At 53.5% G+C, this 12909-nt stretch overlaps 1 protein-coding gene across 4 annotated transcripts in view; it reads right to left on the bottom strand.

The window, feature by feature from the left end:
* The window catches only part of LOC132447051 (E3 ubiquitin-protein ligase rnf213-beta-like), a 72265-nt gene that overhangs the window by 6713 nt on the left and 52643 nt on the right, over positions 1–12909 (bottom strand). For all 4 annotated transcript variants that reach the window (XM_060037696.1, XM_060037695.1, XM_060037697.1 and 1 more), the window contains exons 38-54: positions 12586–12686; positions 11946–12125; positions 11292–11437; positions 10770–10869; positions 8294–8405; positions 7532–7736; positions 6941–7137; positions 6204–6326; positions 4364–4468; positions 4026–4268; positions 3724–3808; positions 3598–3632; positions 3405–3502; positions 3157–3307; positions 1798–1963; positions 983–1077; positions 266–514 (exon numbers count right to left, since the gene is read on the bottom strand). In XM_060037696.1, the coding sequence (XP_059893679.1) occupies positions 266–514; positions 983–1077; positions 1798–1963; positions 3157–3307; positions 3405–3502; positions 3598–3632; positions 3724–3808; positions 4026–4268; positions 4364–4468; positions 6204–6326; positions 6941–7137; positions 7532–7736; positions 8294–8405; positions 10770–10869; positions 11292–11437; positions 11946–12125; positions 12586–12686 (2391 nt within the window). The remainder of the gene's footprint in view (positions 1–265; positions 515–982; positions 1078–1797; positions 1964–3156; positions 3308–3404; positions 3503–3597; positions 3633–3723; positions 3809–4025; positions 4269–4363; positions 4469–6203; positions 6327–6940; positions 7138–7531; positions 7737–8293; positions 8406–10769; positions 10870–11291; positions 11438–11945; positions 12126–12585; positions 12687–12909) is intronic.

Consider the following 12909-nt stretch of genomic DNA (forward strand, 5'->3'; position numbering starts at 1 on the left):
ACACAACAGACACATTTACATTTAGGGCATTTAGCAGACAATAAGTATGAGTACATTTTTGCCAGAAGAAAGAGAAACGAAATATCGCTGTCAGTACACTGGGCTGACGAAGCTCACAAAGCTTATCGCTCATTACCATTTGGTGTGTTCGCCGAGAGGTTTGAATGTTGTATCTTTGCCATGTTGTATAAATATGTAACATTATACATGCAGGTTGTATAAAACATATAAATATCATAAAGGTTGTATCAAACACCAGGGCTACCTTCTCCAGGAAGAGCAGCAGGAGGCCCAGAGAGCTCCGCCCCGCGCTCTCCCCCACCAGCTGGGAGAACCGCTCCACCGTCACGCTCTCCGGAAGGCTCCAGAAGGCCGAGCGCTGGGTGGGGCCGTCGGAGGGCAGCGCCAGCAGGGGGCCGGGGTCGGCGTACAGCAGCCTCATCAGGGGGCTCCCCACCAGGCTGTCGTCGGCGGTGACCCTCTGCCGCGCCTCGTCCAGCTTCCCCTTCAGGTTCTACGGGGACAGGCGGCAGAACGTCAGATTAAAGCTGAAGTCAAACCAGAGGAACAGCACCCCCTGGTGGTAGGGTTGATGTTCGACGGACTGCATTTATTCAGTGCTTTTCTAACCAGAGGTCACTCAAAGAGCTTTACAACACTGCCTCACATTCATCCGTTCATGCACACATTCACACCCCGACGGCGGAGTCGGCCTCGCAGGGCGACAGCCAGCTGGTCAGGAGCAGTCAGGGTGAGGTGCCTCGCTCAGGGACACCTCGACAGCTGGGAGGAGCCGGGGATCGAACCAGCAACCTTCCGGTTACCAGCCGACCCGCTCTCCCCCCTGAGCCACATGCCGCCATCCTGCAACATGGCGGTTGTTACAGAAGCTGATCCTGTACTGGCTGTGCCCGTTGCCATGCAAAGCCGGCCAGCTGTGAGTGTGTTGGTGACCGTATGCACACAGTAGGAGGAGACGCACCTGGAGCACCGGGTCGATGGCAGAGACACAGACGCGGATCTCAAACTCTGCCCGCCCCTTCCTGCTGGTCAGGTCGGGTCTGGCCCCCCGCCAGCCTGGGCAGGACGACACCACACAGACACACGTTATTGATCCATGGTTATGATTATGGGCAGGACGACACCACACGGACACACGGTATTGATCCATGGTTATGATTATGGGCAGGACGATACCACACAGACACACGTTATTGATCCATGGTTATGATTATGGGCAGGACGATACCACACAGACACACGTTATTGATCCATGGTTATGATTATGTCAGGGAGCTGTTGATCAGGGATGCTACATCGTTACTGGAGGTGGGGGAAAACATTGATTCATGTGAGTTCTAACCCTAACACTTATCATCGGGTTTAAGCACGAAACGTCCATGTACACATTTACATTAAGGGCATTTAGCAAGACGTTATCAAAAACGACTTACAATAAGAGCATTTGTCATAAGAAAGAGAAACAACAATATATCGCTGTCGGTACGATAAGGAGCAAGTGCCAAGCACTTACAATCACTAGGTTAACCCATTCCCCGTACGCAACAAAGCTAGCTAGGATAAGATTCTACACAGTGCTAAGTATTATTTTTAGGTGCCAGGATGTACAACATACGATAAGTGCTTAAGAGGGGTGGGGGGGGAGTCTTACTCTTACTGGAAACATATGAGGTTGATTTGCATCAGCTTTGTTCTGTTCTGGTCCGCGCACAACGTTTTACCCGTGGGTCAAACAGAACCAGTATCCCGCCCTGCTGGTTCCCGTCCCCAGCTCACCTTGTGTCGCCGCGCTGCACTCGGCGAGGATCAGATGGGCCGTCAGGGCGGCGTCGTCGGCGTTCAGGTCCAGAGTGCGTCCCAGCGTGCCCAGGTCCCGCTCCAGGTGGTCCCACAGGAAGACCACCACGTCACGCGGGGTGGGGTGGACCATGCCAATGACAACCTGACACAATTACAATCGATTTAAAGCGTTATTTATGAGGACCCTTCAAAACCCGCCTTACAAAGTGCTTAAAGGAAATATGAACGATTAGGTAACATCTGAAAAAATACTAACATTAGATGTAAAGCAAAGGGTAACTATAAAAAGGAAAAGATGTCTTTTAAACATGAATACAGTAATGCATGTATGCAGGTAAAAAGACAAACTAAAGAAAATGCTAATTTGTAAAAACGCTTATTCAGCTAATTTGAACCGATACAAGCCGACGGGTCATGACAACAAACAAGGTTGATGTTGGTGTTAATTAAAGAGACGCTTTCCCCAGGCCGGCCCGGGGTCCTTCCCCAGGCCGGCCCGGGGTCCTTCCCCAGGCCCGGGCCCCTTCCCCAGGCCGGCTCGGGCCCCTTCCCCAGGCTCGGGGCCCTTCCCCAGGCTCGGGGCCCTTCCCCAGGCCGGCCCGGGGCCCTTCCCCAGGCCGGCCCGGGGCCCTTCCCCAGGCCGGCCCGGGCCCCTTCCCCAGGCCGGCTCGGGGTCCTTCCCCAGGCCGGCCCGGGGTCCTTCCCCAGGCCGGCTCGGGGCCCTTCCCCAGGCCGGCTCGGGGTCCTTCCCCAGGCCAGCCCGGGATCCTTCCCCAGGCCGGCCCGGGGTCCTTCCCCAGGCCAGCCCGGGATCCTTCCCCAGGCCGGCCCGGGGCCCTTCCCCAGGCTCGGGGCCCTTCCCCAGGCCGGCCCGGGGCCCTTCCCCAGGCCGGCCCGGGGCCCTTCCCCAGGCCGGCCCGGGCCCCTTCCCCAGGCCGGCTCGGGGTCCTTCCCCAGGCCGGCCCGGGGTCCTTCCCCAGGCCGGCCCGGGGCCCTTCCCCAGGCCGGCCCGGGCCCCTTCCCCAGGCCGGCTCGGGGTCCTTCCCCAGGCCGGCCCGGGGTCCTTCCCCAGGCCGGCTCGGGGCCCTTCCCCAGGCCGGCTCGGGGTCCTTCCCCAGGCCAGCCCGGGATCCTTCCCCAGGCCGGCCCGGGGTCCTTCCCCAGGCCAGCCCGGGATCCTTCCCCAGGCCGGCCCGGGGCCCTTCCCCAGGCTCGGGGCCCTTCCCCAGGCCGGCCCGGGCCCCTTCCCCAGGCTCGGGGCCCTTCCCCAGGCCGGCTCGGGGTCCTTCCCCAGGCCGGCCCGGGCCCCTTCCCCAGGCTCGGGGCCCTTCCCACCGTGCGGTTCTTGCAGGCCCCCTGCAGCATCGCGAGGTGCGTCAGCAGGCGCAGAACGCAGGACTGGGCGGGGGTCATCTGGCGCTCGGGGGCCTCGGACCGCTGACAGGCCCCTCCCAGGACGTGGCCGGTCCGGGTCTGATCCGCGGAGCTTTGGGCACACAAACACGGCACACGGCTTCAGTAAAAGAGCTTCAACACCAATAAGACGATAAATAAGTTGTAGGTGTGTTGTGTTTGTGTGTCACCTGTCCAAGCGTTGAAAGCCGACGACTGGCGCGTGCTTTTGCCCTCCTACTTGTACGCGACAGTCTGGGCACTTTGACACTTCCACTGGCTTTCCACACTGTTGGACGATTTCAGAAAGACAAGCGAATGAAAAATAACCCAAACCAACAAATCGACTGACCTCGATTAATGAAATATTAGGTCATATCTTACCTCGCCCACAAAGATAATATGTCCATTGGGACAACCTGCATGTAAATAACAGACACAGAGTAAAAACCCAGGCCAGGTGAACCACTGTGACCAGCCCTAGGATCAAAACGACGGTTCTGTACTTACGATACTTTTGCATCCTTTGCCCTTTGCTAAGCAGTTGATGAATTTCATATGTGTGATCTTCAGGCATGGTCGGCAGGTAGAACGGCTGAAAGGTGAGGGCAAAGCGAGCTCTTCAGTGAGTATGAAGCGATGAGGGAGGTCGTGTTTCTAAGCAAGCTCCTCAGTGAGTATGAAGCCATGAGGGAGGTCGTGTTTCTAAGCGAGCTCTATAGTAGTTACGACACCGGCTGCCCAGGGAGACAGACAGCAGCCCTGAGGGCAGCAGCCTGTTAGCGGCGGTTTGAGGGACGCGGGGTCCTTACCGCAGCGCTGGGGGGTCTGAAGGCCATGAGGTGCAGCGGCGCCAGCAGAGGGGCCCCACTGAGGAGCACGGCGTCCAGGTGGACCAGCAGCTCCAGCAGGGCCCGCCTCCCCGGCCGAAGCCCCTGGGTGAGGGAGAGGGAGGAATCCGGGCCCCCGATCTGATTGGACAAGAGGGCCGTGCAGAATGCCTTGACCGGCTCGGGCATGGGGTCCTTAAGGACCTCCTCCAGGGCTCTCCTCTCCTGTAGATCGGGTGGGGGGGGGGGGCGAAGACGCTTTAGAACCGATGTGATTGGCGGAAACGTACATACGTTGTGAGATGTGGAACGGTGCTGACCTGCTCTGAGGGGCGGAGCCTGTCCTCAGGTGATACACAGCGGCAGGTGACCTGGCGGAACAGGGCAAGCGCCAGCAGGACGCTGCCTTGGGGCCCGCTCTGCTTCTGTGAGGAGGGCAGAGAGGACGGGCTGTGAACTGGCGGAGCGACCGTTAAAGAGAAAAGACGACGCGAGAACGCAAATCATTTTACTATGTGCTCGATATGTTCAGTAGTTCATTATTCATTATTTAGCTTTTTAATTACGTAACGAAAAAGCTGTCAAAGGAAGACCCAATATCCTATAAATAGTTCTCCTTCTTCATGTTCACTACAATACAATTAATTTATATTAATTACAATGCAATTAATAATACAATGCAATTAACATTGCATTAACATGTCATGTGACTGCAATTATCATTACATTGCAGTTAACAATGCACTTCCTATTTTAATCTGTAAAACCAAAAATAAAAGGCCTGTTACAGGGATGGACTGGCCCAAAAATTTGGCCCGGGACTTTGGGATGGAGAGGCCTTTTATGAGACCGCAGGAATAGCGCGCGTAGAATTTTGCCCCGGTGTAAAATAATAAAAATGAGTCCTTATCCGTGGATATGTGCATTGCAACTGCATGTCAATGTTGGGATGTGCATGTGTTTAGAATATTGTGAAGATCACTGGGAAATATTTTATAAGCAATCTTGTCCATGTACAAAATATTAGAAATTGCATGTGCCTAGAAAGGTAAATCAAGGCTGAAAATGATCTAAATAGTGCAAGATAGAATTATTTTAGTGGAAAAAAATTGTCATTGACACATACACAGGGTTTGGGAGATGGGGGCGGGCCGGGGTTTGTTGTCCGTTGCTGTGGTTACCGGTGTTGAAGCGTTCCAATGGTTTATTAGCGGTGGTATCTAATAAATCGCTCTCTAATCAATACTTCATTCACTGCCTCTTCCGTGGGCATTACAATATTATGAATAGTTCTCTGACGTCTCTGGTACTTCCATAATTAGTTTAAGTCATTATTATATTGCCAAACATGCTCGCTAGTGCACCTGTCATAGCTATGTTGCTGTGTCCTGTTCCCGCCTCACCATTGGACTCGCTGACAGGGGCGTCGCCGTCAACCTTGGCTTTTCCACGGAAATGGTTGGTTAATTTAGCACATTTGGCTGCGTCTTGCTCTAACATTTTTTTCCTTTTCAACCTCAACTTCTGAGTGCCACCCAATTCTTTTTCCTCTCCACCACCTTTTTGACATTTTCGTATTTCGGTGTAACTTCAGTGAGATCAACGAGAAGTAAGTGACCCGGCCGTGTGTCAGGCTGAGCCAATCAGAAATGACAGACCGCGGAGCAGTCCAAGTTGGGAGGGGCCGATCGGCCGCTCGCTTTGGCCGCTCGCTTTGCCCCCATACACTGTGTGGGTGCTCCCCCCTCTAAATTGACAGTAATACATTGGCCCCGTTTCACCGTCAGGCAAGAGCTCCGTTTCGCGCTGTAAGCAAATATCCGGCCGCAGGCCGTCCCAAATCACGGCTTACTTAACTTTTTCATTTTTTTTTTTACATCTTTTACAACAAAAAATATAATATAAATATGTAATAAAAAAATAAAATAAAAAAATAAAAATAAAAAAAAAAATCTAAAAGAATTACGGCCGGCCGGCTCGGCCTGAAATCGACCGGCCGTTCGGGAAATCTCCCGAACCTCCCGATGGCCAGTCCGCCCCTGGCCTGTTATAAGTATTTGGCCAGTGAAGCCCTTTGAGACTGTAATGGTGATTAAGGGCTACACAAATCAAATTGAAGAGCCCTCCACCGATCAGCTCGTCCCTGGTCCCGGGTCTGACCTGCAGCTCGCCCTGCAGGGCCTCGGTCCTGGCCTCCACCAGCGCCTGGCCCACGGCGTCCCTCAGGGCTCGGTACGGGGGACTGACGCACAGGAAGGGGTCCGCCTCCGGGGGGATCGCCTTCTGTGGGCCGAACGGTGGAGGACACACGGTTCACAACGAGACACATGGGGTCACCCCATCAACATGTGTGTCGGTGACGGGAGCCTGAGGTGTAGCATATCATCTCTGTATATACTTCACGTGAACGCTCCAAAAATAAACAAGATAACACTTTAGGCCGGGAATTATTTGTTTTTATTAGCGTGACGAGAGGACCGTCACGCGCGCTCCCCATGACGTGAACATTATTCCGAGTTTGAGATCTCAATCTCAGATTATTGCCCAATGTCCCGAGATAGCGAACCAAGCAAATTGTGCCATCTTAGGAAGTCTGCGTGGAGCATATACCAATACACAATATACAATACAATACACATAAGTGGGTGAAATACATTCTTGCGCATTACAATACAAAATAAAATCATTTAATAAGAACCTACACAAGTAAAAAGGAGGAAGGAGACGGAAGGAGGCTATGTGGTGAAGGCAGTCTTAAAGAGGTGGGTTTAGGGTTCAAATGAAGGGAGTGGAACGCTCTTTTATTCAATCAGGGTAGCGTTCCCCGGCGCTATTAGGCACGCAGTGTATAGAAGAGAGGTGTGTGTGTGTGTGGGGGGGGGGGGGGGGGGGTTCACCTGGATCTTCAGCACCTCCGGAGGGAACAGCCAGGCCCAGGCGGGGTCGCGCATGCGGCCCAGGATGTGCTCCCGACCGGCCTGCCGGTGCAGGGTTCGGAGCAGGTAGACCCGGTACCAGTCATTGGCGCGGTACTCCACCACCGCCCGCACCTGCTGCAGGTACTGATCGTACTCAAACTGCTCCTCAGAGGTGTCTGAGGACAGAAGGACAGAACACATGTGGGGACGTTCATACAGAATGGGGACGCTGGAATAAACTGAAGGCAGGTGAACCTGCACACACACACACACACACACAGACACACCTATACCTACACACAAACACACACACACACACACACCTATACCCACACATACACACATACACACACACACACACACACACACACACACACACACACACACACCTATACACACACACACACACACACACACACACACACACACACACACACACACACACACACACACACACACACACACACACACACACACACACACACACACACACACACACACACACACACACACACACACACATCCTGTACTGGGACAGGAGGGGGCAGCGTGGTGCCTCCATGAGCCCACCTGCGGCGTTGACCAGCATGTGCGCGGCGACGCCCAGGCTCAGACGGAGCCGGGCCGCGTTGAGCAGGAACTCGGCGGGGTCCTCCCTCCGGTCGGGGGTCTGCCCCCGGGCCAGCCGGCTCAGGAACCGCCGGTCCTCCTCCCACCTCCTGCGGCGGCCCTCGGGGTCCTGGGGCGCCCCGGCCCCCGAGCAGAGCAGGGCGTCCTGGGGGGGCCGGGCCGGTCAGGGTTAACGCTTCGGGTAAGACGAGCGGTTCGATACAGAGGTCACTGCTGTGGTTTACTGGTGTCCTTTGGTCCTCGACCCGGTGAACATTAGTCACGCAACATCTACAAATCAAGGGGCTTCCCAACGCTGGATTAATTGCCCTGGAAATGATCCTAACTGCCCCGGGGGCGTTTTACAAGAGGGCCGAAATATGCCCGTGTCCGAAAGAGTTGACTTCTACCCTGGATCAGCACAAAGGAACCGGACCATTATAAGAGCGTTCAGGTGAACAGAGACACTTATCATAGAATTAATACCAAATAAGTTCAATATAAAGGTAGGCAGAGTATACATCCATGCATACTTATATATATACATATAGACATATATGTATGCATACACAAACAAAGCATCAAATCAGGCGGTATGGAGGAAACAGGATGTGGATGAAGAGAGGCCTCAGTGGAGGTGAATGGTGGTGGGTGGACTGGGAGGACTGGGAGAACGGGTCGGTCCATGGTCAACAGAATGTGGAGGGGGGGATTATTAGTGACCTGGAAGCAGTTGACGAAGAGCAGGTAGAGGCCGGTGCGGTCTCCTCCTGGCACTATGTTGTCCTCCAGGCTCCTCAGGTACTTCTGGATGTGGCCCTTCACCTGCTTAAAGCTGAGCCAGTCATCCAGCTCGTTAGTGGTTAATTACCGGCCATCCGTGATAATGATGATAATACGTATATTAGGAACAGTTCATAATGATTAACGATTCATTAATACTAAAGAATGGATAATGAATAATGAACAATCAATAATAAATTAATGGTTAATTAATACTAAATTGTGAATAGTGAATAGTGATTAATGAATAATGAATAATGATAATAATAATCTTAATACTACTAATAGTAATATTGCACATTATGCAAATGAAAATGAATACAGTTTGTTTATCAGGTCTGTCTTGCAAAAGAGATGCTCACCATCAGTAAAACAAACCTGAACAGATAGAGGTTAAATATAATCCCTAACCATAACCCATAATCCCTAATACCTAACCCCTAACCCATAATCCATAATCCCTAATCCCTGACCCATAATCCCTAATCCCTAACCCCTAATCCCTAACCCATAATCCCTGATCACTAATCCCTGATATGAGTCCGCCCTAGGGGAGGAGCACCCTGATATGAGTCCGCCCTAGAGGAGGAGCACCCTGATATGAGTCTGCCCTAGAGGAGGAGCACCCTGATGTGAGTCCGCCCTAGAGGAGGAGCACCCTGATGTGAGTCCGCCCCAGAGGAGCACCCTGATATGAGTCCGCCATAGAGGAGCACCCTGATATGAGTCCGCCCTAGGGGAGGAGCACCCTGATATGAGTCCGCCCTAGAGGAGGAGCACCCTGATATGAGTCCGCCCTAGGGGAGGAGCACCCTGATGTGAGTCCGCCCCAGAGGAGCACCCTGATATGAGTCCGCCCTAGGGGAGGAGCACCCTGATATGAGTCCGCCCTAGGGGAGGAGCACCCTGATATGAGTCCGCCCTAGAGGAGCACCCTGATATGAGTCCGCCCTAGGGGAGGAGCACCCTGATATGAGTCCGCCCTAGGGGAGGAGCACCCTGATGTGAGTCCGCCCTAGAGGAGGAGCACCCTGATATGAGTCCGCCCTAGAGGAGCACCCTGATATGAGTCCGCCCTAGAGGAGGAGCACCCTGATGTGAGTCCGCCCTAGAGGAGCACCCTGATATGAGTCCGCCCTAGAGGAGCACCCTGATATGAGTCCGCCCTAGAGGAGGAGCACCCTGATATGAGTCCGCCCTAGGGGAGGAGCACCCTGATATGAGTCCGCCCTAGAGGAGCACCCTGATATGAGTCCGCCCTAGAGGAGCACCCTGATATGAGTCCGCCCTAGGGGAGGAGCACCCTGATGTGAGTCCGCCCTAGGGGAGGAGCACCCTGATATGAGTCCGCCCTAGAGGAGGAGCACCCTGATATGAGTCCGCCCTAGAGGAGCACCCTGATATGAGTCTGCCCTAGGGGAGGAGCACCCTGATATGAGTCCGCCCTAGGGGAGGAGCACCCTGATATGAGTCCGCCCTAGGGGAGGAGCACCCTGATATGAGTCCGCCCTAGGGGAGGAGCACCCTGATGTGAGTCCGCCCTAGAGGAGGAGCACCCTGATATGAGTCCGCCCTAGAGGAGCACCCTGATATGAGTCCGCCCTAGGGGAGGAGCACCCTGATATGAGTCCGCCCTAGGGGAGGAGCACCCTGATATGAGTCCGCCCTAGGGGAGGAGCACCCTGATATGAGTCCGCCCTAGGGGAGGAGCACCCTGATATGAGTCCGCCCTAGAGGAGCACCCTGATATGAGTCCGCCCTAGGGGAGGAGCACCCTGATATGAGTCCGCCCTAGGGGAGCACCCTGATATGAGTCCGCCCTAGAGGAGGAGCACCCTGATATGAGTCCGCCCTAGGGGAGGAGCACCCTGATATGAGTCCGCCCTAGGGGAGGAGCACCCTGATATGAGTCCGCCCTAGGGGAGGAGCACCCTGATATGAGTCCGCCCTAGGGGAGGAGCACCCTGATATGAGTCCGCCCTAGGGGAGGAGCACCCTGATATGAGTCCGCCCTAGAGGAGGAGCACCCTGATATGAGTCCGCCCTAGGGGAGGAGCACCCTGATATGAGTCCGCCCTAGAGGAGCACCCTGATATGAGTCCGCCCTAGAGGAGCACCCTGATATGAGTCCGCCCTAGGGGAGGAGCACCCTGATATGAGTCCGCCCTAGGGGAGGAGCACCCTGATATGAGTCCGCCCTAGGGGAGGAGCACCCTGATATGAGTCCGCCCTAGGGGAGGAGCACCCTGATATGAGTCCGCCCTAGGGGAGGAGCACCCTGATATGAGTCCGCCCTAGAGGAGGAGCACCCTGATATGAGTCCGCCCTAGGGGAGGAGCACCCTGATATGAGTCCGCCCTAGGGGAGGAGCACCCTGATATGAGTCCGCCCTAGGGGAGGAGCACCCTGATATCACCTGTACTGCAGCAGGAGCTTGGGCAGAACCGAGCGGACCACCGGGCTGTTGTCCACACACTCCAGGAAGGGGGACAGCTGCCGGGTCTTGTACACGTCTCCTGCAGACCACCCGACACATGATGTTCACTACGACGCGTTCACGGTGAATGACGTCATGCCAATAACACTGATGATAATAATGTAATGTCCTGAAGGTCAGCACTCAACAACATGCTCTCTCGTTCTGTGAGGATCCATACCACCTTTCTCTATTTCTTAAAGACTAAAAACAAGGATAACTTGACATTTTTTTGAATCTTCACTAACTTAATCTCCTTTTAAAGGGCCCTTATTACTACTCACCGGGAGCGAGTGTGATTAGCCGTTACAAGCCGTTTGTAAATCTGCCTCTTCCTGTGTTTTAGTGACATCACAAGTGGGAGTGTCCACCTAGATATAGATTGGACGGATTGGACGGACACTCCCACTTGTGATGTCACTAAGGCACCGAGGGGGGGTGGGGGGGTGTGTGTGTGCGCACCGTGGGTGGAGATGAGCAGGGAGAACAGCAGCTCCACCACCTCCTCAGAGGGACTCTGGTCCTCAGACAGGCAGAAGCGGGACACCACCTCCAGGAAGAAGGAGGTGCAGGAGGAGCGCACCTCCGCCTGTCTCTGCAGGGCGGTCCTTCAGAGGGGCGGCAGGACGGAGCGCGGGCGGAGCAGAGACGGAGGTAGGGAAGAGGATCAGGGCCGGGTCTGAGTTCTGACTTTACTCTCAGAATTATGACTTAAAGTCAGAATTATGACTTAAAGTCAGAATTATGATTTTAAAGCTAGAATTATGACTTTAAAGTCAGAATTATGAATTCTGAGATTCTGATTATAGAATTCTGACTGAGATTAAAGTCAGATTTCCGACTTTAAAGTCAGAATTCTTAGAATAAGAAATGGCCCTAAACCTCATCCGTAATCTTCCCATATGATAAACATTAGAAAACGTACAATAGTCACAACCCCGATGCTGTTAATATTCTATTCTACCATCGGCTACACAGGATTCCATACACTCTGTAGTCGGGATTACGAAAATGACAAGTAAAGTCTATTAGCAACTTAAACCTTAAAGAAAATAAAAGTTGATACAGTTGAACAAACCAATACGGTATGCTTTTATAACATGATTCAAAACATACTTGACGTCGTCTGAGACGGTGAGCTGGGGTTGTGGGGGCAAGTCCTTCCTGCACGTGGGGCAGAAGCGTTGGTCGTTCCTGATGCACTCCTGGATGCAGGGCAGGCAGATGAGGTGCTCACAGGGCAGGAGGCACGGGTCCTCCAGCTCGGACAGGCACACAGCGCAGAGCCGTCCGTACCTGGAGCAACAGACAGGATCCGATCACGGTACAGGTGTGCTGATCTCAGACCCAGCCCTGCTTCTGGGTCACAGCAGAACTGCCTTTCAGCTCGTTGCCTGTTTCGTGCAGGAGATATTCTACCGTAGAGAAACTCATGTTCTTGAGCTTTCAGAAGGCTATATCCATAAGTGTATTCATACAGTGGCCAATCTACACATTATTCATTTGAAACCTTTACAGACCCTTTTTCTAAGAACGTCTGTGTCTGGTAGGAGGGTTTAGCTTGTCTTCCCAAAAATAAACGTTACTCCTGCTGGCCTAGTTTGTGTTCACCAATCCCACGCTTCCAGATCCCCGCCTCCAGCACCAAAATTGGTCGAAACAAACAGAAAGTAAGTGAAAGAAAGTGAAACACAGTTTGCCCAGACTTCAACTCGTCTGCTATCAATGTGGTGAGCGGCGTCTGATGTCTGCTTACCTCAGGGTACGGCTGGACGACTCCTCGTTGTACGAGTTCAGGATGCTAATGAGCTTCTGCAGGACTGCCGCGTTCCAGAGGTCAGGTGACTCCTGCATCAACTGTCACCGGAGAAACCAACCAATCAGCTCGCTGCCAACACCACACAGACCACACATTTCTTCGAGTCCTATTTTGGCCAACCTAACTCTGTTCTCCTAACGCTGCTGATTCACTGTGCCTCATTGGCTTATCCTAAGCCAATCATATTGCTTCTTACATTCCATAATAATTATCTGCCTAATTCATCTTTTCGGATCAACACAAGATGAACCTTAAAATATG

The sequence above is a fragment of the Gadus macrocephalus genome, chromosome 18 (assembly GCF_031168955.1).
Source record: "Gadus macrocephalus chromosome 18, ASM3116895v1".
Lineage (NCBI taxonomy): Eukaryota > Metazoa > Chordata > Actinopteri > Gadiformes > Gadidae > Gadus > Gadus macrocephalus.